Raw genomic sequence first — 23,410 nt, 5'->3', positions numbered from 1 at the left:
ACGGGGGGAACTTGTCAATGATCTCAGGGCAGCTGGGACCATAGCCACCATGAAAACAGTTGGTAACACACTATGCCACGAAGGACTGAGATCTTGCAGAGCCCGCAAGGTCCCCTTGCTCAAGACAGCACATGTACAGGCCTGTCTACAGTTTGCCAATGTACATCTGAATGACCCAGAGGAGAACTGGGTGAAATTATTGCGGTCAGATGAGACCAAAATCGAGCTCTTTGTCATCAACTCAACTCTCCGTGTTTGGAGGAGGAGGAATTCCTGCTTGGCAGGGGGTTGGACTCGATGGCCCTTGTGGTCTCTTCCAACTCTATGATTCTATGAATGCTGCCTCCGACCCCAAGAACACCATCATCAAACAATGGAGAGAACTCCATCAAACATGGAAGGGGACATATTACGCTTTGGGGTGTTTTTCTGCTAAGGGGACAGGGCACCTTCACCGCATCAAAGGGACAATGGACAGGACCATGTATCATCAAATCTTGGGTGAGCACCTCCTTCCCTCAGCCAGGGCATTGAAAATGGGTCAAGGATGGGTATTCCAGCATGACAGTGACCCAAAACACACGGCCAAGGCAACAAAGGAGTGGCTCAAGAAGAAGCACATGAAGGTCCTGGAGTGGCCTAGCCAGTCTCCAGACCTTAATCCCATCAAAAATCTGTGGAGGGAGCTGAAGGTTTGAGTAGCTACACATCAGCCTCAAAATCTTACTGACTTGGAGAGGATCTGCAAAGAGGAATGGGACAAAATACCTCCTGAGATGTGTGCAAACCTGGTGGCCACCTACAAGAAACGCCTGACCTCGGGGGCCGCTAGGGGCGCCTTGGAAGATGGTGGATAATAACATCTATCCAGCTCGCATGAGGTAATTAGAGACTGATTATGGGGAGTAAATCAGTCTCCCTCATCTTTCCAGGGAAGGGAAAGATGCAGTTTTCACCCGCGGTTGCCATAAATCACCCCCGAGTTCGGAAGGAGGAGGGGGTGAGGCACTGGGTGCATAACCCTCGGCGGGTCTCGGAACTCCTCCAAAGCTGCTTCCAGGAGCGAAACTAGTTGCTTTCCTTAAAAGGAAAAAATTTGGAGAAAGTTAACGCACATGCTTCGAGAGGCAGGAGGTTTTTATCTGCTAATAATTTTACCACCGAGATGAAGAAGATTGAGACGGAAGATTACATCAAAGTACTACAGACATGCTGGTATGTGGAATGTAACGGAACGGAAAGGGGGGGGGAACTGACTTTTTATTTTTTGTTTCATGTGATTACCTAACAACCCTCCCCCTCAGAAGATCCGTCGCAACAACTAATTGGCAAATGGGATTAAAAATGAACTGTGTGGGAATAATATGAATTTAAAGGTTTTACTCTGTCAAGGATTAGGAAAGAAGAAAGGCTCTCTTTGTGACGCAGCAAGAATTGAGATATGATATGGAAGAACAGACCTTTGTTGCAGGGGGTTTTGGTCTTGGGGAGGACGAGCCAAAGATTTGTTATCTGGATGGTATTGTGAACTGGAAGGGGCAGCCCTCCTGGAAAAGACTAATTTACGATGCAACAGGTCGGGAAAGTTAACAAGCGGGCTTTTAGACTGTATTTCATCGGAATGGCAAGATGGCGATTGCTTGCTCAAGCGGAAATGCCTGGATTATTGAATGAGAGTGATTTACGAGAGAGCAGTACAAAGCCCACACAGTAACACAAATAAGACTGTTTTTTTCAACCCACTTGAGGAGTAATTCGGAGGTGAATGAAAAGGAAAATGAGTAACGACAAGGACTGAGAAGAGGGGACTGAAAATATCATTGTAAATATGAAAGCAGCAGAAATATTGGAGGATCGGACTCCTGCCGATCAAGAAGCATGGGTACACCCCACAAAAATTAATAATTTGGGAAACAATTGGATTATATGATGTGTATTGTTATAATTTGGATTAATTAGTTTGATGTGTTTAATTTGGTAATATGGAAACTTAATAAAAATTATTTTAAAAAAAGAAAAGAAACGTCTGACCTCTGTAATTGCCAACAAGGGTTTTGCCATCAAGTACCAAGTCATCTTTTGCAAAGGGATCAAATACTTATTTCACTCATTATAATGCACATCAATCTCTGACTTTTGTCTTCTGGGTTTCTGGGGGTTTTCCTGTTGTTATTCTGTCTCTCACAGCTACAGTAAACCTACCATTAAAATTATGGACTGGTCATTTCTTCGTCAGAGGGCAAATGGGCAAATTTAGCAGGGGATCAAATACTTCCCCCCCCCTCACTGTAGATAGCTTCCTTCCAAGCCACTCACCCTCAGCGAGAGACTCTTTTCCCCTTCATCCCACCCCCCCCCTTTTGGGGGTGGGCAGGGAGTGTTTCCAGGCAAGCCCTCCCGCCACTCCTCCTCCATTGTAGCAACTGCCCACTCAGCTTAAACATGTCTGTGGGACCAGCTGACTGGCAGAGGTCTGCACATATCTGTGGAATACCAAGACCAGCTTTATACCTGGTAATACTTGGGTCAGAATAAGCTTTTTCTATTTCCTCTCTTCGGGGCAAATCCTTCCAACCATTTGCAGTCTGTACCTGCCATCGATAAGGCATATCATAATGAATCATGTTACAGTTAGCTGCAAAGAGAACAAGCAAAAGTGAGTCACAGGTTGCTTCAACTGATATGCAAGGTGATAAAACAAAACTAATCAGAGTCCAACTTCTGCATGTCTGTAAAACATTGTATGTTTTAAATCTTCCTTAACAAAATGCTGAAAGTGGCTAACACAGCTGCTATTAAAAGCCATAAAAAGCCAAATTATGCTAAAAAGAGAAAACACAAACATATGAGCAAACAAGCAGAATCAGCAAATGTATACCCAAGAGCACGGGTGACAAATTGAATAAAATACTGGGTATTTTATCCAAGTACGCCCCACCCCACATAATCGATCACAAGACGCGGCACACACAAATGAAGGAGATGGAAAGTTGATGAAGGACCTGTGGCGGAAGCAGAGAAGAGAAGCTCTCCCTGGGGGGGGGGGAGGATGGGAGAAGCAAGGGAAGTTCCCAGGCGAGAGCTGGGAGGGTTCACCTTTCTCTGTGGGGGACAAGTTAAGATTTATCTGCAAAAGAGGACATTGTATTTTCACTTTCTTTTTAATGCTTTTGTTTAGCATAAACAAACAAACCATTTTTGATTGTAATGTATTATGAAAAAAGTATCAAAATGTGTATTATAGATTAAGATGCATATACATTTATATTTTAGTAAATGTATACAAAATATATTTTGTAAAAAAAGTGAATTTATATGTCTTCTTATTTTTGACATTGACATTTTGACATTGATGTGGAAACAGGACAGCAGACTTACAAATGAGCACGTGAACGGATGCAGAGCCGAAGGTCTGGACACAGATCCAGCCCTTGTTTATTTTTGTAGGAAATGCCACAGTGTGGATGCCACTATATAGAAACTCGTACCGTTTTATTTGAGGAAATAACAGAACATCAAGCAGAGCCTCTCCCCCCCTTTCTCAGGGAACAGGGCAGAGTATCAGAGCAGAGTCAAAGAACATTCATGGTCTGAATGACAAGGCACCACTGTCCTGAACTGGAAGCAAGACTTGAGTCAAGACTCAAAAGCAAACATTCCTTCCATCTCACACTGATCACAGTAATCTAGCTGGAGGATTCCAAGGATGGTAGTTAGACAGATTCTTATCTGAGAAGATGAACTACAACCAGAGCTGGTAAAGAGGTGCTCCAAGTCCCCGCTGCCAGTGAAGATCAGGCAGCAAGACAGCCAGGAAGCAGCTGCTTCAGGAGGCTGATGTCATCCATGACAAGTAAAAACACGGACTCCTCATTCCTACGGCAGCCTGCCATCAGCAGTTAGGTCTTGCTCAGGTTAAGCTTCCACTGAATAGCCCGTAACAGCACCCGGTCACTCCTTCAATGGCAGCGTCACTACTCAATTAAGATAAAAATAAAAAATGGGGTGGGCAGCCCAGGCGTACACCCCAGGAGTGTAACACAGCGGTGTGACTTAAACCCCCCCCCGGCACACACTCCATTGAGCCTTGAGGCAGACAGATGCCAACAACATTTACAAATCAATACCTGGCATATCCTTTCACCAGACAAATAATATGACTATCAAATGTGATGGTTGGGGGAGCAGAGAGCTCCAGCCCCCCGCTCCGTCCCAGCATTCCAGTTTCTTTGACACCCTCACCCCTCGTTCTGAAACACTGGTTCCTGTTGCTGCACCCAAGGCCATTTCTTGAGTGGGCAGGTGGAAGCGATGTGAGCAAAGTTGGCAAAGCAAATTAAAGCATTATTACTCCTGGGGAAGGCCTAAATGGAAACCTGGCCTTGGACTTGTCTGTTGGGACTTACTTTTATTTTTGCAGAACCGCCAGACATAGAAAAGACATATCTCATCACTTTTCTCCTTCTCTGCGTTCTGAGGTGGTTTAGTACAAGGAGTGGCTTTGACACCTGTAAAAGATGGACGGGGGGAGAAATAAAGGAACATAATCTTTAGTAAACCTTGCTTAAGAAGAATCACGTGATAAAACATGCAAAGAGGTATCAAATATGTGCCTTGCTTGGAAGGCAACTATGCTCACCACTATACCTTGTTTGGATTTCTTAGTTTGTTGTTATATGTATTTTATAAAAATTCTGAATAAAAAAATTCATTTTTTGAAAACGCCACGCACTTCTCTGAAGTCTCTCAGCCCCACTCACCCCACAGAGTGTTTGTTGTGGGGGAGGAAGGGAAAGGAGAATGTTAGCCGCTTTGAGACTCCTTCGGGTAGGGATAAAGCGGGATATCAAATCCAAATCCAAACACCGACAAAGAGCAGCCAGCAACACTGTCAGTTCAGGATAAGGCTAATGCAAATTAGGAGTACAGGGAATCAACCCTAAATTATGCTACAAGGCACAATGCATTGTTCCTAATTTTAAAACTGACAGAGTGTGATCCACCACAATCTTACCTGAAGTGGGCAAGGCACCAGGGCCACCTTTTTCTCCCCCCCCCCCCGGGAACTGTGTTGGGGTTGGGTGAGTGAGGGATCCCAAATAGAATTAAATCAGCATCAAACTAGTTTAAATAATTCTTTGAGAGGCAACAACAGCTACATTGTTATAAAACTGATATAAGTTGGTATTATTAATAAATTTTAAAATTATATACTGCCCTTCACCCGAAGATCACAGAGCAGTTTACAATATAAAAACACAAAAATACAAAGCATAATAGCAAACAAAAACAATACCCACCCCTCGCCACACAGAGAGTTTAAAAGCCATAGCTTGTTTAATTAGCCAAAGGTCAGGAGAAGAAGAGTGTTTTTGCCTGGCGCCTAAAGATATGCAACGAAGGTGCCAGGCCAGGCATTCCACAAGGAGGCCCGTCTCATATTGCTGCCCTCCAGATCTCACGCCAAGGAGGGTTGCAGGGTCTGGGTCAGTTCACATGCAGCAGAAGTTGTTCATTGTGTGTGAGAGAAAGATATATACCAAATATGTGGTGGCAGCAGTAGTCATATGTAACTGCTTACCAGTCCAGAATAGTACCATCCACATGTAACAGGGACACATCAGCAGGCTTTGAGAACCCACCACGACCACCATTATGCGGGGGAGAACTGAGGACTCATAGAATGCTGGATGGGGTTGGTGGAAAAGATTGAAGGAGAGCAAAACATGGCTGTCAAATATTATTTATTTGTGCAGCCAAACCCATTACAATGGCTGTGACAAAATGACAAAATTGGAGCAGTAGCACTCAGCACTGTAACATACTGTGGCAGTTTGTGTATGCAATCTACGCTGTTTGTGGGATATATTACCGTGGTACAGTGGTACCTCGGGTTACATATGCTTCAGGTTACAGACTCTGCTAACACAGAAATATTACCTCGGATTAAGAACTTTGCTTTAGGATGAGAACAGAAATCGTGCAGCGGCAGGCCCCATTAGCTAAAGTGGTGCTTCAGGTTAAAAACAGTTTCAGGTTAAGAACAGACCTCCAGAATGAATCAAGTTCTTAACCCGAGGTACCACTGTACCTCGGTTCTCAAATGTAATCTGTTCTAGAAAACCATTTGACTTCCTAGGTGCGTTTGAAAATGGAAGCCATTATAGTCATACCTTGGATCTTGAACGTTTTGGCTCCTGAATGCCACAAACCCGGAAGTGAGTGTTCCAGTTTGCAAACATTCTTTGGAACCCGAACATCCAATGCCGCTTCCGTAGATTCCGACTGACTGCAGGAGCTTCCTGCAGCCAATCAGAAGCTGCACCTTGGTTTCCAAACATTTTGGAAGTCGAACGGACTTCTGGAATGAATTCTGTTTGACTTCCGAGGTACGGCTGTACTTCTGGGTTTTTGGCATTCTAAAACTGAAACGTTTGGCTTCCGAGACACTCAAAAATTGAGGTACCACTGTATATTCTGCCATTCCCCAAATTTATCTGAGTTTATTGGCACATACCTATGAAAACATCAGCGTTACCCAAATTTCTGGCAACTGCTGAAAAATGTAGTTGGTAATTGATCAATGTAAGTTTAAAAGGGGACTCATACTGCATATTGGGGCTAAAGCTCATCCCTGTATCTTGCCAGGAGAATGCAGATATTCTATCATAGGCCTAATTCAATCAACTTGGATCCTTTGCTAAGAAAGTAAATTGGTTCACCTTGGTCAGGGCCGAGGTTGAGGTCCATGAGATTAGGTATACTAGATGCTTGCTCAAGTCTGGCTTCTCTCGGGTTTCCTGCACTTGATTTTTCTCCACTTGATGCAGGTCTTGCAAAATTACCTAAAAGAATGGGAAAGGGCTTCAAATGATGAGGAGAAATGAGGTCCTTTCACACGCCAGAGTGATGCAAGCAGTACATGATGCCCACAAGCCCCTTCCTATACATCACTCACCCTTGCGAGGACCCAGTTCTCTGGACAGTACAGCAGTTTTGTGTTCGCAGATTGCCTGGATGTTCCAGGCCACTTGATCATCCACTCCTCCTTCGAGCAACAGCTTCAGAGCATTTGGTTGCAAAAGGTTGTGAGACCTCTTGCACTTAGGAAACCTACATTCCCCTCTCAGGAAATACCGGCAAATGTGAAGCTTTGTGCAATTATCTTGCTGGGCACAATTCCCATCTCCTTTATTGTAGAAATTGCATACCTGGAAACAGGAAGTGAAAGTAAGAAACACACAAGAATTTCAATTAATACTGCACTGGTCTGAATTGCATGTAATGTGGACAAATACACTGGTTTTGGTAATATCCTTAGCAGCTGTATCACATACAGAAGCTGAAGACTTCCTGCTTATGGTTGCAAAGATATATTTTAAAAATGTGTAGACAGTAGGTCCGGGAGGTATCTGGTTGTCAGCATCACAGTATTAGGGCTGGGCGATTTCAGCTTTTCAACGCCAGCCAAACATTGTGGTCTGACGATATGCCGCAATGTTGAAAAAACAAGCTGCCTTGGCCTCAGCCTGCAAGGCGCTGGGTGAAATTGCCACAGCCCTCACCGCAGGAGCCGAGACAGTTTCATCTCAGTGCCTAGTGGGCTGTGGGACAACACAGCTTGTTTGTACGGCTTAGGTGGGGCATGGGAGGGCTCCTGATCCCCAGCCGAGTCATCCCCTGTGCTCCCCCTCCTTGTGGGGAGAGCAACGGGGCTCCTTTTTGCGGCTCTGCCAGGGACGGGGAGGGCTCTGTATCCCCAGCAGAGCCATCCCCGCTGCTCCCCCCACTTGTGCGGGAGGCAGTGCTGGGCTCGGTGAGCCTTTAATTGTTCGGCTGAGGGAAGCAGCAACCACACTCTCCTCAGACGAGCAGATTAAAGATGCAGAGGGAGGAACAAGCTGTATTGGCGCCTCACCGGTGCAGCTTTTTTCTCCCTCTGCATGGTATGAGGGCAGAGTGGGATGGCAGTTTCACTCAGCGATATATTGCTTGTAAAACCGCCACCTCTCGAGTCCCTCTGCTAGCAACACTCGCTGGAGCAAGTCGCTAGCAAAGGGACTCAGGAGCAGTGGTGGTTTCACCAGCGATATACCGCTGAGTGAAGCTGACACTGTGGTCTGCTCCTGGGCGATATGCCCAGACATACATGATATATCACTAGGTAACATTGTGCTATACTGATATATCACGATGGCTGAAGTATGGATGGAGTTATGTAGAGGCACTGGCTGGCTTCAGTTTTTCCCGCGACATGGTTTTTGCATAGCACACCTACACACCATGATTTGCGATGAACTGCCAGGTCGAAAATTCTGAAACCAGTATGGTGATATGAACTTCAAACTGGTTTGGGGTGATATATTGATATATCACCCAGCCCTAGTAGGTAGCATCCAGTGATATTATAGAATATATAGCAGGGAGAGCACAGGGTGATATTTGAAAAACACAGCAAGCATAATTGCAGATCAGCTGAACTCTTCTCTTCAACATGCCAATTTTGCATTTGGAGTTCCCTTCTTCCTATGGAAAAAGTGTTCAAGCAATTAATCAGGCAACAGAAACTCCACATAAGGAAGAAGGCATGTGGCAGGGGTTATACTGACAGATTAGTCTGCAATTTGATTACAAATGCAAACTGTGGTAGCAGCAAGAGGAGGCCTCTTCAAAATTCCGGAGGGAGAGAATATACCTTGTGGCTGAGGACCCAGCCTTCCCCTCTCTTGTAGAATCATAGAATCATAGAGTTGGAAGAGACCACAAGGGCCATCGAGTCCAACCCCCTGCCAAGCATACATGTGCCTACAGAGAGCACCCTCTTCAAGGGGCACTGAAGACAGTGGAGATTTTTACTGTTTGCTGTGAACATGCTGTTAGTTAGTTATTTCCACAAATTATGGCAAAATATTCTATGTTTGGATATTTGGGCCATCTGATTTTTTCCCTGAAAGAAATGTTATGATCTTGCTGAGTCACAAAAAATAAACCAGGCAAAGTTTCAGAAAAGGACAATTAAAATGATCGACAAGATGGAGAGACTCCACTTGGGCCTTTTCAGTGTAAAGGAGAGTAAAGAGGAGACACAGCAGAGGTGCATAAAACGTTGCCTGGTATGGACAGAGGACAGAGAGGCTTTTCTCCTTCTCTCATAACACTAAAACTCATGAACGGCCCCAAACTCTGAGTGTTCGAAGATTTTGGACAAACAAAAGATAGTGGAGGATATAGTTAACAGGGGAATTTGGTCCTACAAGAAGCAGTGAGGCCAGTAACTTGGAAGGCTTTTACTTACTTTTAAATTTAAATTTCTACACTGTCCTTCTGAGGATCGCACAGTGGTTTTCAATATAGAATCATAGAGTCATAGAGTTGGAAGAGACCACAAAGGCCATTGAGTCCAACCCCCTGCCAAGCAGGAAACACCATCAGAGCACTCCTGACATATGGTTGTCAAGCCTCTGCTTAAAGACCTCCACAGCAGGAGACTCCACCACACTCCTTGGCAGCAAATTCCACTGTCAAACAGCTCTTACTGTCAGGAAGTTCTTCCTAATGTTTAGGTGGAATCTTCTTTATGGTAGTTTGGATCCATTGCTCTGTGTCCGCTTCTCTGGAGCAGCAGAAAACAACCTTTCTCCCTCCTCTATGTGACATCCTTTTATATATTTGAACATGGCTATCATATCACCCCTTAACCTCCTCTTCTCCAGGCTAAACATGCCCAGCTCCCTTAGCCGTTCCTCATAAGGCATTGTTTCCAGACCTTTGACCATTTTGGTTGCCCTCCTCTGGACACGTTCCAGTTTGTCAGTGTCCTTCTTGAACTGTGGTGCCCAGAACTGGACACAGTACTCCAGGTGAGGTCTGACCAGAGCAGAATACAGTGGCACTATTACTTCCCTTGATCTAGATGCTATACTCCTATTGATGCAGCCCAGAATTGCATTGGCTTTTTTAGCTGCCGCGTCACACTGTTGGCTCATGTCAAGTTTGTGGTCAACCAAGACTCCTATAAATGTGTTATGTGGCTATAAATGTGGCTATAATATAATAATACACACCATGGTAACAAACAAAAACAAGCCTGGGAGTGGCATAACTTTAAGAGAGGATTAGACAGATTCACGGAGGATGAGGCGAGCAACAGCCACGAGTCACAATGGCTCTGCTCTGCCTCTCCTGTCAGGGGCAGCATTCCTCCAGATGCTGAGAATCGCAAGTGAGGAGAATGCTCTTTGGCTGAAGTCATTCTTCCGGGTTTCCCATAAGCATCTGCTTGGCCGCTGTGAGAACAGGATGGTGGACTAGATGGCCTGGTCTAGAAGGCTCTTCTGATGCTTGAAATAAGTAATGTGTCACCTGCGTCAATGAATTTTGACCATGTTGCACATGCACATATTTTGTAGTGAAGGTTCTTGACACATGAGTAGGACAGAAACGCGATTAAACAAATGTGGCTAACCCTGTCTCATCTAACTTCATAATGCAGAAACTCTACTACAATTTTCTTGTCATCATCCATTCTGTTTCCTCACCTTAACCAGTTAAAAAGGCAACCTATAGAAGAGGGCAAACAAACATCTAGGTGATGCTACAGTATTTTCATAACTTACATCAGGCCAGAGAAAATGATCATTTTGGAGGAGGAGAACATGCAGTTCATTCTCATTGAGCCCAGAAAGTTCATGAGCCTTCAGGACTTTTCGGTTAGCCTCTGAAAAAACTTCATGAGAATACTTGCATGCCCTGGGATAAAAGTAAAAGGAGAAAAAACATAATCAAGGTATCAGAAATACCTGGGAATACACATGTGGAGTGAGAGGCTACATATTCCAAGGACCCTTCACTTTTTTGTAGGCTACAAATCCTGAATTTGTACAATAACCTGAGTTCCTTGAAATAATGTACTATTAAAAAAAATGTATTATCTATTCTGTTCTATTGAACACATTTTCCAAATTCTTGCATACTCGACACCAAGGATGGGAAAATTTTGGCCTGTAGATATTTTTGGACTCCCAACAGCCCCAGGAAGCTTGACCAATAGTCAGGAACGATGGGAGTTGTGGAAAAAGGCATCTTAAAGGCCATAGATTCCCTACTTTTAAATGACCAAGAAACAAAATACCAAGGTGAGGTAAAACATTTGAAGATCCTCAGCATGGCAAACATCAATAATGGCAGAGAGAATAAAAAAATTCCTTCCAGTAGCACCTTAAAGACCAACTAAGTTAGTTCTTGGTATGAGCTTTCGTGTGCATGCACACTTCTTCAGATACACTGAAACAGAAGTTGCCAGATCCTTCTATATAGTGAGAAGGTGGGGAGGGGTGTTACTCAGAAGGGTGGTGGGAATGGGAGATAGGCAGATAGCTGGGAGAGCCTGTTGACGACTCTTAACGACTGTAATAGGTCTTACAGGAGAAGGCAAGGGGTGAGGAGGTGAGAAATGGTTTAGTCATGTATAGTGAGATAAGAATCCAATGTCTTTGTTCAGCCCAGGTTTTTCCATTGTTTTAAGTTTGGTAATGAGTTGTAATTCAGCAGCTTCTCTTTCCAGTCTGTTTCAGAGAGAATGCTTAGCTTGTGCCACAACCGTGTCCTTGAGTGCCTCATTTACGTGAATAGTTGCCACTCACTCTTGCAGCTGAAGGTGAAGCACTGCCTGGGGGTCGATTGCTGTGGGGAGGGAAGAGCCTGCTCTCCACCACTGTGTGGTCAGCACTGCACAGCACTGCACAAGGTTGCTCCAAAATGCAAATCCTCCTCCTAGATACACACATCAGTCGCCACACTGATAAGGCTGGTAAATTAGTAATCGCACTGAATACCTTCCACCCAATTCTCATGCTGTGAGATTTCAGCTTCAGGTACCATTTCAGTGTCTGCACCTAATGCATCATTTCTGGCAGAGTCCAATCCACTGAGTCTACTCTTGGTTCTCCTTTGGGAATCTGATTCAAGGCCCAAACAATCCAGGAGCTGAATTTTTGCCCCTAGAAACAAATTCTGCTCAGTGTTTATTCTGAGGAACCGAGGTCAAAGTCTGACTGACAGGATACTTTACAAGAACAACCCAAGAGATTAGCGACGATGGTATTTAAAAGCACAAGCAAACAGCTCAGACTTTAAAAAACCACCTTCTTCTGTATCAAGGGACGACTTGTTTTAGAATTGCTACAACCCGACTGTTTAGATCAGGTATGGGAAGCCTGTGCTTTTACAGAATGTTGTTAAGACTCCAGTTCCTACCATCCCTGACTATTGACCATGCTTGCTGGGGCTGATGGGACTTGGAGTCCAACAACATCTGGGTCACAGGCTCACCAGCCATGGGTTAACTGCATGATCTCTCTGCTTTGTCTTTCAACCCCTCAGGCTATGTTGTGTTTTTCTCATTCTAGTCTTAAATTAAGGAAGTGGGGAGGATTTCCCAGTGCTTCTTTAGGACAATAGAATGTATAACATTGCTTGGATGGATCAGCAGAGGGAGACTCATGAAATCTTCCTTGCAGGACTGGTTATATAGGTAAAAAAATTTGAAAAGGCTTTTGTACAAAGCAAATCAACCCTGGATCAACAATATTATGAGTCACACAAAATCTCCACCTCAGAAAAAATGAGGAAAAATTCATTAACACCGACTACAAGGGCTTGTGTAGTTTGTGCCTTTGAGTTACACTCATGAAAAAATACAAGTGGGGGGGAAAGCAGTTGTCACGTAGTAGTCACCCAGACAGCTAAACATCTGTTGCTGGAAGCACATAGGAATTTGAAACTGTATTTGGAATCCCATGCAATGCTGACACTAGAAAATCTGACACTGTTTTCAGTAGTACCAAATTCTTCAAATAATCCTTTGTTTTGCTCTTCATTTATATTATTCTCCTTCTTTAGACTCCATCATTTTAACCTCTTAAGTCACATATATATCCTTAACCGTTTTCCAGATGCACCTCAATACCTCCCTTGCCATTACCTACTGAAAACATATGAGATATGCTCTTGACTGTATTTTGGTTATTATCATTGTAAAACCTTCTGATGTTAAGACTGTATAAAATTAATTGTTTTCAAATAAAAAGAAAGAAAAAAGAAAAAGGAAAAAAATCTGACACTGGTGCCGAAGGACTAGACATCCCTTTCTGCTTCAGGGCAAAATTATCTAAATAAAATTCATAAAGAATTTACAAGTAGTACTTCTATTGTGGCATATCCAGGGTTCTTATATGTTGCAATTCTGCAGGTGTACATAAAAGTATAGAATGTGGTAGTGGGCAAAGAATTCAGTTCTCTGAGAACTTCACTTTTCATTTCTTCTCTCAAAACCCTCACAAAACTCAGGTGTTCAGCACTTTAGAGTCATTTAAATACTCTTGAAGGAAGCGTTTAGGCCAGTGTTTCTCAAAATTGGGTCGCCAGCTGTACACCCATTATCCCTGATCACGGGTCCTGCTAGCTAGGGATGATGGGAGTTGTAGTCAAACAACAGCTGGAGACTCAAGCTTGATAAACACTGGTGGGCAATGTCTGCTGAAATCTGAGAAGCCAGAGTTCACTCAGTAAAAAAAAAGTCAGCAATTTGGTGTACCCTCAAAGTTGGAGGATTTCCTTGTCACAAATCAGTTTGCCTAGGCACATTTGTGTTTGCGGTGAGCAAGGAGGGGGCCTGACAGACCAAGCCACAAGCTTTCCCTTTGTAAGATGCTGATCTCCCTGCTATTCAGTTCATCACTGTGCCATAACAACAGATTCTCTCATTCCTTCGCACTCACCATCTGCCAGAAGCCGGCCTGAAGCACCTGCCCTTGATGTAGTTCTTGCAGATATGGAGGTTTTCGCACCCCCCACAGCTGTTCCTCAGGCAGAGCCGCACTGGGGACACAGCCAGCACCTGGCGCAAGGAGTCCCGGGGGACAACCAGAAACTTTTCCTTCCCTGCCTCCTGCAGGATCTCCTCTAGCTGGCGCTCAGGCAGCCCCGAGAGCGAGGGGAGCTCACTGAAGCCCAAGCCCCCTCCTCTAGAGCAAAGGATCTTCGTGATGAAACTGCACACAACGGCGTCGGACATGTTCCTTCTCTGATCTGCCTTCCTTTGTACTTAAAAGGCTTGTTGAGTTTCCAGCACAGATTAGGCTCCACCTTTCCCAGCCCAGCTCACATGAGAATCGAAACTTAAGCCAAACGCAGCAGCTTCCTCCCTAGCAACTCAACACCTGTAGACTCTGCCCTTCTGTTCCTTCCTGCTAGTTCTGTTTGCCTTCAGTTTCGCTTCTCATGTGACTTGGGGGCTGCAGGATTCACAAATGATGAATCATCAGACCCTCACAGAAGCTACATGGGTGGTTCCTCACCAAGTTTTCATTCAGATGAAGGCAGCCATTTTATAAACATAATTATCAACTATTTCGAATGTTAAATGAAGGGTCCAGTATTATATGCAGGAGTGCCAAAGCAGAGTACAGTGGAACCTCGGGTTAAGTACCTGTACTTAATTCATTCCAGAGGTCCGTTCTTAACCTGAAACTGTTCTTAACCTGAAGCACCACTTTAGCTAATGGGGCCTCCTGCTGCCGCTGGAGCACGATTTCTGTTCTCATCCTGAAGCAAAGTTTCTTCATCCTGAAGTTTCTCATCCTGAAGCAAAGTTTCTCATCCTGAAGCACTATTTCTGGGTTAGCGGCGTCTGTAACCTGAAGCGTATGTAACCTGAAGCGTATGTAACCCAAGGTACCACTGTACATGTCCAACCACAAACTCTGTTCAAAAACAGGCTTGATTTTACAATTTAAGACATATTTCCATCCACACTAGACATTTAAAGCACCCGCCTCCCACACAAAGAATCCTGGCAATTATGGTTGTTAAGGGTGTTGGGAATTGTAGCTCTGTGAGTTCCCTGGATACCGTATTTACTCGAGTTCCCTGGATACCGTATTTACTCGAGTTCCCTGGATACCGTATTTACTCGAATGTAATACGCAGCTTTTTTGGCCAAATTATGTCATGAAAATGAGGGCGCACTTTAGATTTGATTGCGCCAGCAAATACTTTTTTTGGTTTCAAGGTTTTGAAATTTGAGGTGTGCATTAGATTCGATGACCCATTAGCTTCACATAAACACAGTACTTGAAATGTAATGTGTGCATGCCATCTTATTTTGCCTAGTCGGCATCTTCCACCCTCAGGGCTAAACTAAATAGCCCAAACACTTTGTCAACTATTGTCAAGAGCATTTGACCCCCATTTTAATCTGGTTCCAGAAAGGCATTTACTGGAAGCACTTTCAAATCCCTTGGATTTCAGTAAGATGCTAAAATCCCTTAACTTGTGGGTGGCTTGATCTCATCATTATAGCACTGTTGGCTCTCATTATCTACAGAAGATATTTAATATTTTAAAGAAACATAAATGGTTAGAAAGGAGAACACCATGGGGGGGGGGTTAAGCACTTTTAACTTTGAGATTTAAGTACAGGATTAACTCTTAGTAACAGTGGAATCCAAAGCACTTGGATTTAATCATTTATTGCATTTACATCCCACCAGGGGCATAGCCAGGATTTTTGTGGGGGGGGGGGGAGGCTTTTGTTAGGCAGGCGGAACCTCAGATTTGATTCTGTCCCCTACGCCCATCCCCCCACCTTTTCCTCCAAGGAGTTTGATGCACTTGGTCCTCTGCTTCCTCACCGCCCTGTGATTGTTGGGTGAAGGGGGGGGGCATATAAATTTTAATAATAACATCAGGTGAGGCTGAGCCGCACAGCTGGGTGGGGATCTGGCCTCCCAAGTCCTACCCCAAGCCACCTTTATTTATTGCTAAGACAATAAGAGTTTTAAATAAAGCAAGAGACCCATCAGGCACCTGGGATGGCCAGGGCCGGATTTATGCATATGCTAAACAAGCTATAGCTTAGGGTTCCACTCTCTTGGGGGGGGGCAAGAAAACTTATGGGGGGGCCTGGATGTACATTTCCAAAATATAAGATATAAAACAAAACAAAACCTCCATCCAGCAAGCGTGTTTTGTGTTGTGTGGGCTCCTGGGATGCGAGTCATGGGCCCCGCCTGCCAGGCTGCTCCCTCCAGCATCCCATCTCAAGGCCCCTTCCCCGGGCCTGGCGCCGGGCCGTGGTATCCCCGCCCCAAGAGAACTTTCCCCGGCGTCCTTGTCCTTGTCGAGCCCCTCACCTGGCCCGGCAGCGGCCCTGGAGGTTGAGCTTGCAGAGGTGGAGCTGCGGGCAGCCGGGACACTCCTTGCGCACGCAGAGGCGCAGCGGGGAGACGGCCAGCACCCAAGTGGCGGCTCCTTCGGCGCGCACCAGAAACCTCTCCTGGCCGGCCTCCTCCAGGATCTGGCGCAGCTGCTCCTCGGGGAGCTCCAGCTGCTGCCCCAGCGCGCCTCGCTCCAGGCGGCCCCCGTGCGCGCACAGCAGCTTGGCCAGGAAGCCCGACACCGCCGGGTCCGACATGCTCGCTCGCTCGCCCGCGCAGCCGCCGCCGCCGCCGCGCTCCGCGAGGAAACGAAAGCGAAGGCAGCTGCCGGGCGGGGAGGCGGAGACCCGCGGGAAGGCGGGCACGGGCGGGTCCTCCAGCTGCTCCCAGAAGGCCAACGGGCCAGCGCGGCAGTTCTCAAACTTTTTCCTCGGGGCCACAGTCTCGCCATCCCCGCTTGCGAGGGCCGGGCCCGCCTTCTTCACTGAGAAGAAAGACATTGGAAAGCAGAAGAAGCAAGGGCTCGCCGTGGCGCCGCCGGTCTTGGAGGGACGCCGCTCTCCGGGGCTGCTCCGAGGCATTGAAGATTTTGCATTGGTGGGGGAGGCGAAGGAGAAGGTCTTTCCCGTTACATTCTCAATTGCAAAATAAAAAAATTCCTTCCAGTAGCACCTTAAAGACCAACTAAGTTAGTTCTTGGTATGAGCTTTCGTGTGCATGCAGACTTCTTCAGATACACACGAAATCTCATGCATGCACACGAAAGCTCATACCAAGAACTAACTTAGTTGGTCTTTAAGGTGCTACTGGAAGGAATTTTTTTTATCTTGACTATGGCAGACCAACACGGCTACCTATCTGTAACATTCTCAATTGCAGGCTCTGTCAAAACCCCAGAAAGAGATTTTTGGAACAGATGTTGGCACCGCTACAAAAACACAACCCTGAAGTGAAAATAGGTTGGCTGTTAACTGACCGCGACCTGCTTGTCACATATAAAACAGCCTTATTTGCAAAAAGCCGCTAAAAGTATTTGTGTTAGCTACATAAAAGGCAGTGCTGTAGATTGTGCAGGGGATTCATTAATTTGATTTTCTTGTAAATAGAGGTATATTTCTGGATTTATTTTAATAGCTTTTATTCGACTTGCAGTACCTGTAACTGGATTTGTAATGGCTTTTAGTCAAATACAATAAATGATTGATTGATGATACTTGATTTAGAACATAGAACCAAACTACTTTAAAATATTCTTACCGATGGGGGTGGGTCGAAACCCTAGAAATAAATGGTAGCAGGGAGAAGAGAAGCTGGGCTAGCCTCTGCCAAAGACCAGCTCAAGCCGGGGTCATACTATACTTCAGTATTACATCCTTAAATTACCGTAAATGTTGTTATATGCTTATCATTTTAACCTCAACTTTATAGCTTCTATGTTTGTATTGTTAATTGTAAGTGTTTACTCAAACCCTGCTAGTGAGTCCATTTCTTTACATTGATTCCGTACGGAATCCCAATCTTCTCTGAAATCTCTGTTGTCTTTGTCTCAAAGTCTTTCAGTTAACTTCGCCATTTCAGCATATTCCATCAGTTTTTCTTGCCATTGTTCTTTAGTTGGTATTTCATAATTTTTCCATCTTTGGGCTAGTAAAATCCAAGCCACTGTTGTAGCATACATAAACAGTTTTTTCTTCTCTTTTGGCATATCTTGACCTGAAATGCCTAATAAAAAAGGTTCTGGTCTTTTAACAAAAGTTATCTTAAACATTCATTTCATTTCATTATAAATGATTTCCCAATACTTTTAATTATTTTACAATTCCACCACATATGGAAGAACATGCCTTCTTTTTCTTTACACTTCCAACACTTATTGGAGCCTGTTCTATACACTTTTGCAATTTTAGCAGGTGTAACATACCATCGATACATCATCTTCATGTAATTCTCTCTTAACAATATACAATCAGTAAATTTTAAATTTACTTTCCATAATTTTTCTGTCTTCCATTAAATATTATGTCCCAAATCTTGTGCCCACGCGATCATTACCCTTTGACCTCTTCAACTTTAGTTTCCCGTTCTAATAATATATTAAACACTTTCTTCAGAAGTTTACTGTTATCATCTATTATTTCTCTTTGGAATCTAGATATGGTATAGCTAAATCCTTTCTTATTATCTTCTTTAAAAACCTCATTTAATTGACAATGTTGTAGCCAGTCATAAACATATTCTCTTATCTCATCCAAATCCTTAAGCTTTAGCTTTTCTTCTCTCTATCAACAGCTCTCTATATGTAGGCCATCTTCCTTCCATATTTATTCCTTTTAACTGAAATTGCTTCTGCTGGGGATATCCACCATGGCGTTTTTTGTTCTAATAAATCTTTATATTTTCCCCATACTTTTACCAATGATTTCCTAATTATATGATTATGGAATCCTTTATGTACCTTCCCTTTATTACAGGCACAGGCAAACTCGGCCCTCCAGATGTTTTTGGGACTACAACTCCCATCATCCCTGACCACTGGTCCTGGGTTTGCCTATGCCTGACTTTATTATACCATAAATATGCATGCCATCCAAATCTGTTGCCATGGCCTTCCAGATCTAACAAATATATGTTTTCTAGTTTGATCCAATTCCAGATCCAAGTAACACAAGCTGCTTTATAGTAAAGTTTGAAATCTGGCAGGGAGAATCCTCCTCTCTTTTTATTATCTGTAAGTATTTTGTATTTTATCCTTAGTTTCCAGATAAATTTAGAAATATATTTTTGCCATTTCTTGAAGCATACCATGTTACTTATTACCGGTATTGTGTGGAATAAAAATAATTTTTTTGGCAATGTGTTCATTTTAATTGCTGCAATTCTTTCTAATAGAGATAAATTCATTCTTCCCCATATTTCTAGATTCCTTTTAACATCATTCCAACATTTTTCATAGTTATCTTTATAAATATTGATATTTCTAGTTGTGAGCCATATTCCTAAATATTTCACTTTTTTATGAATCTCTATTCCTGTAGTATGAGATAATTCCTTTTTATCTACTGCTGTTACGTTTTTGACTAATAACTTTGTCTTTTTTTATTTAATTTAAAACCTGGAACTTGCCCAAACTCCTGCATTTTTTCTAACACTATCGGAAGAGAATTTTTTGGATCTTCAACTGTAATTACCAGATTGTTGGCATATGCTTTCAATTTATATGACTTTTCCCTACTTTGATTCCTGTAATCCTTTCATCTGCCCTTATATTTCTTGTCACGACTTCTAGAACCAAAATAAATAATCAAGGTGATAACTAAAATAAAAAAATTCCTTCCAGTAGCACCTTAAAGACCAACTAAGTTAGTTCTTGGTATGAGCTTTCGTGTGCATGCACACGATTTCGTGGTATCTGAAGAAGTGTGCATGCACATGAAAGCTCATACCAAGAACTAACTTAGTTGGTCTTTAAGGTGCTACTGGAAGGAATTTTTTTATTTTGACTATGGCAGACCAACACAGCTACCTATCTGTAAAAGGTGATAACTGACATCCTTGCCTTGTTCCTTTCAGTATTCTAAGTTCAACTGTTACCACCTGATTAACAATTAATTTTGCTTTTTGATCAGAATAAATAGCTTGAATTCCTTTTCTAAAATTATTTCCAAAATTCATTTCTTCAAATACGTTTTTCATAAATTCCCAAGAGACATTATCAAAGGATTTCTCCGCATCTATAAACATCAATGCTGCTTGCTTTTTCACTTCCAGGTATTCTAGAACATCTATAATATTTCTTATGTTATCCTTCATTTGTCTCCCTGGAAGAAATCCTGCCTGGGCATTTTGAAGGTTGCCATGGTAACTGGGTGTGAGGTGACAGGAAAAGAGAGGCTTGAGCAAGGGTTACTGGGAAGAAGGAAGGAAGACTGGGATCCATCTTGGGCAGGCCGGCTGAAGGCCATTGGGTCACTTCCAACTCTTAAGATTCTATGATGTGTCTCAATTCTCCAAAGGAACACAGAACCGAGCTATCTGTGACACGACTGGTCAGTTCGCAGAAGCCACGCCTATCACTCTGTCGGGTTTCCAGTTGCCTTGCTAGAATGCACCACAACATTCAATCTTAAGAGTCAGAAGGGACCCAAGGGTCATCTGGTCCAACCCTCTGCATCCATGACAGTTGGCCATCCAGCCTCTGCTTGGCTCGAGTCCTACCCTTCAGAGCAGGAAAAAACAAGCACGCTTCTTCTTCCATGGGACAGCCCTTAAGCTCTTTGAAGATGGCTAATCTCAGTCTCCTCTTTTTCCATCATCCAAGTGACCTCAGCAAGCATTTCAATTTCAGTTATTCTGATTATTTCTACATTTAGTTAAGTATTTTTACTTATTTACTTGATATGGTGGGGCAGCTACGCCCATGTGGAGTGATGCTCTAGCAGAAAGAGTTGTGAACAATTAACCACTTCATTATAACAAGCTGTGCAATTTCTTAACAAAATGTCTTGACAGCATGTCTTGACAAAAGAGCTGCATGAGGAACCTGCAGAGGGAAAACTCAGTTTACATACCTCACATTAACACTGAGTAATTGTACATGTCACCATCACCTAGTATCCCCTTGTACAGCAAGCTTACCATGCTTATAAACAAGGAACCATGGATTTGACACCACCCAAAAAAATAAGTTTTGGGTCACCCCAAATTACACAGTTGCACCACCTAGAAGCTGTGCCCTGTCTCAGTGCTGCCCGCATGCCAATGTAAATGCACGAAAAGCAAACTGGGCAAAATACAGCCCTGATGAAGAAGAGTTTGGATTTGATATCCCGCCTTTCACTCCCTTTAAGGAGTCTCAAAGCGGCTCACATTCTCCTTTCCCTTCCTCCCCCACAACAAACACTCTGTGAGGTGAGTGGGGCTGAGAGACTTCAGAGAAGTGGGACTGGCCCAAGGTCACCCAGCAGCTGCAGGTGGAGGAGCGGAGACGCGAACCCGGTTCCCCAGATTACGAGACTACCGCTCTTAACCACTACACCAATCTTGTAATGATTAGTCCTCCAGTAGCAGCTGGGAACCCCAGAGCGTAGTTTGTGCCTAGGCCCATCTTCTACTTCCTTATTCCTAAGTATTCACTTGGGGGGATTACATACTAGGGTTGCCATATTTCAAGTGGTAAAAATCTGGACACAAAAAGTTGTGTACTGTTTTTTTAGGGAAATTGCCTGATAGCCCCTCCATCGCCACTGAGCCCGAGCTGCCCACGCCAGAGCCAGAGCCAGAGGCCCAGGTCCCCTGCGCCAGAGCCTGAACCAGAGCCACCCCCACGTTTTTTAAAAGAACCCAAATCCAGAATATTTGCTTAAAAATGTAAAATTCCCCCCAGATGGGGATGGAGGACCCCAAAAGCGGACATGTCCAGGAATTCCCAGACATATGGCAACCCTATCACATAGTAATCTGTGTTGCACAAAAATGGAACTTTAGGCAAGTTATAACGCTAGTGCATCTAAGGCATACTCCTTTCTTTAAGGGGGGTGTATCTGGTGTGGTCCAAAGCACACAGCACTTTCAGATTCTTTTCCCTTTAGCCCACCATCCAGTTTCCAAAAGTGACAAAACTGATGCTCCAGGGAGCCTGGAAGAAGGCCACAAGGGTAATCACCATCTCCCATAATGTCCTTCGACGTAACTAACCCACACAACTGACTATTACATTTTGTATAGGGTGACTGATGGAGCTTCTGGTAGCGTTAATATTTGTGTAGAAGAAAGGGTTTTGGCAGGTGCCCCTGCAGGTCTCTGCCCTGACCAGAAGGACCTGCCAAAATCCCACCCAACTTTTATGCAAAACCATGGCTGCTCAAAGGCATCTATGTTTATGAAAGGATTTTAGATCCCAGAGCTGGGAAGATGCTTTCCAACAGCGCAAAAAGTCAATGAACAATATTGGAACCCGAAGCCTTCACAACAAATTGAGCTGACTCAAAGCCATATTGTCATGACAACCATGTAAACACACACAGCACTGAAATCCAGAGTGCCAACTCATTTTGAATCAAATCAAGTATGGCAGTTCTCTCGGGACCCATTGGTGATCAAGCAGGCAGGGTTGCCAGATATTTTAGGGCCCTACTCCTATGCTAAAGGCCGATCACCCAGAAATTATGCTTTTCAAGCCAGATAACAAGCTGCTATGAATTACCACATGCACCAAACCTCTTGCCAATTTTTATTTCACAAAGAGCAAACTTTGGACCTGCCTTCAGCTGCTACCTAGGGGAATCTCCATCTCCCCCCACCTGCTGAACCTGTGGCTTCTTGAGGGACTTCCAGACCAGGACCTGCCTTCAACTGTGCAAGTACTGCAGGGAGCAGGACCCTGGGCAGGCAGGCAGCATGGGAAACACCTGCTGCCCCCGCTAGGTGTGCACCAGTTGCTATAAAGCCTGCCTACCTGAGGGGGGGGGCTGCCCCAAAGCGGACGACACCAAAGGGAGTCATCTTTTTGGGCTTGGCACGTTAGGGTTTTAACAGAGGATGGAGTTTTAACTTGGGTGAAGTTGTTTTAAATTGTTATACAGTGGTACCTCGGGTTAAGTACTTAATTCGTTCCGGAGGTCCATACTTAACCTGAAACTGCTCTTAACCTGAAGCACCACTTTAGCTAATGGGGCCTCCTGCTGCTGCCGCGCTGCTGGAGCACAAATTCTGTTCAAAATCTTGAAGCAAAGTTCTTAACCCGAGGTACTATTTCTGGGTTAGCGGAGTCTGTAACCTGAAGCGTCTGTAACCTGAAGTGTATGTAACCCAAGGTACCACTGTATGTTAATTTGGATTTTTGGATTTGTTATATGTTAATTTGGATTTTTGTCTTTATATTTATTTATTTTTGTTTGTATATTTACCGTATTTTTCGCTCTATATGATGCACAAGACCATAAGACGCACCTAGTTTTTGGAGGAGGAAAACAAGAAAAAAAAATATTCTGAATCTCAGAAGCCAGAACAACAAGAAGGATCGCTGTGCAGTGAAAGCAACAATCCCTCTTGCTGTTTTGGCTTCTGGGATAGCTGTGCAGCCTGCATTCACTCCAATAAGACGCACACACATTTCCCCTTACTTTTTAGGAGGGAAAAAGTGAGTCTTATAGAGCAAGAAATACAGTATTTATTTATAGTTGTATTTGTGGGCT

General features: G+C 44.0%; 2 protein-coding genes across 5 annotated transcripts in view; one reads left to right on the top strand and one right to left on the bottom strand.

Moving 5' to 3' along the window:
- Positions 1-16,577, bottom strand: part of LOC310706941 (protein mono-ADP-ribosyltransferase PARP12-like) — a 30,999-nt gene extending 14,422 nt beyond the window's left edge. The window contains exons 1-8 of one of the 2 annotated variants that reach the window (XM_083503349.1): positions 14,946-16,510; positions 14,396-14,891; positions 13,779-14,327; positions 10,617-10,749; positions 6,959-7,211; positions 6,723-6,845; positions 4,407-4,508; positions 2,512-2,635 (exon numbers count right to left, since the gene is read on the bottom strand). In XM_083503349.1, coding sequence (XP_083359475.1) covers positions 2,512-2,635; positions 4,407-4,508; positions 6,723-6,845; positions 6,959-7,211; positions 10,617-10,749; positions 13,779-14,074 — 1,031 coding nt within the window. In that variant the 5' untranslated portion in view covers positions 14,075-14,327; positions 14,396-14,891; positions 14,946-16,510. Of the gene's footprint in view, positions 1-2,511; positions 2,636-4,406; positions 4,509-6,722; positions 6,846-6,958; positions 7,212-10,616; positions 10,750-13,778; positions 14,328-14,395; positions 14,892-14,945 lie in introns of both variants that reach the window. The other variant, XM_083503350.1, reaches the window with a different exon arrangement.
- Positions 1-23,410, top strand: part of TTC38 (tetratricopeptide repeat domain 38) — a 256,120-nt gene that overhangs the window by 110,070 nt on the left and 122,640 nt on the right. The gene's annotated exons all lie outside the window — the stretch shown is intronic.

Source organism: Podarcis liolepis (genome assembly GCF_965112155.1).
Source record: "Podarcis liolepis genome assembly, chromosome: 5".
NCBI lineage: Eukaryota > Metazoa > Chordata > Lepidosauria > Squamata > Lacertidae > Podarcis > Podarcis liolepis.
The sequence above is the reverse complement of the archived record's forward strand: the minus strand, read 5'-3'. Positions and strand labels throughout refer to the sequence as shown.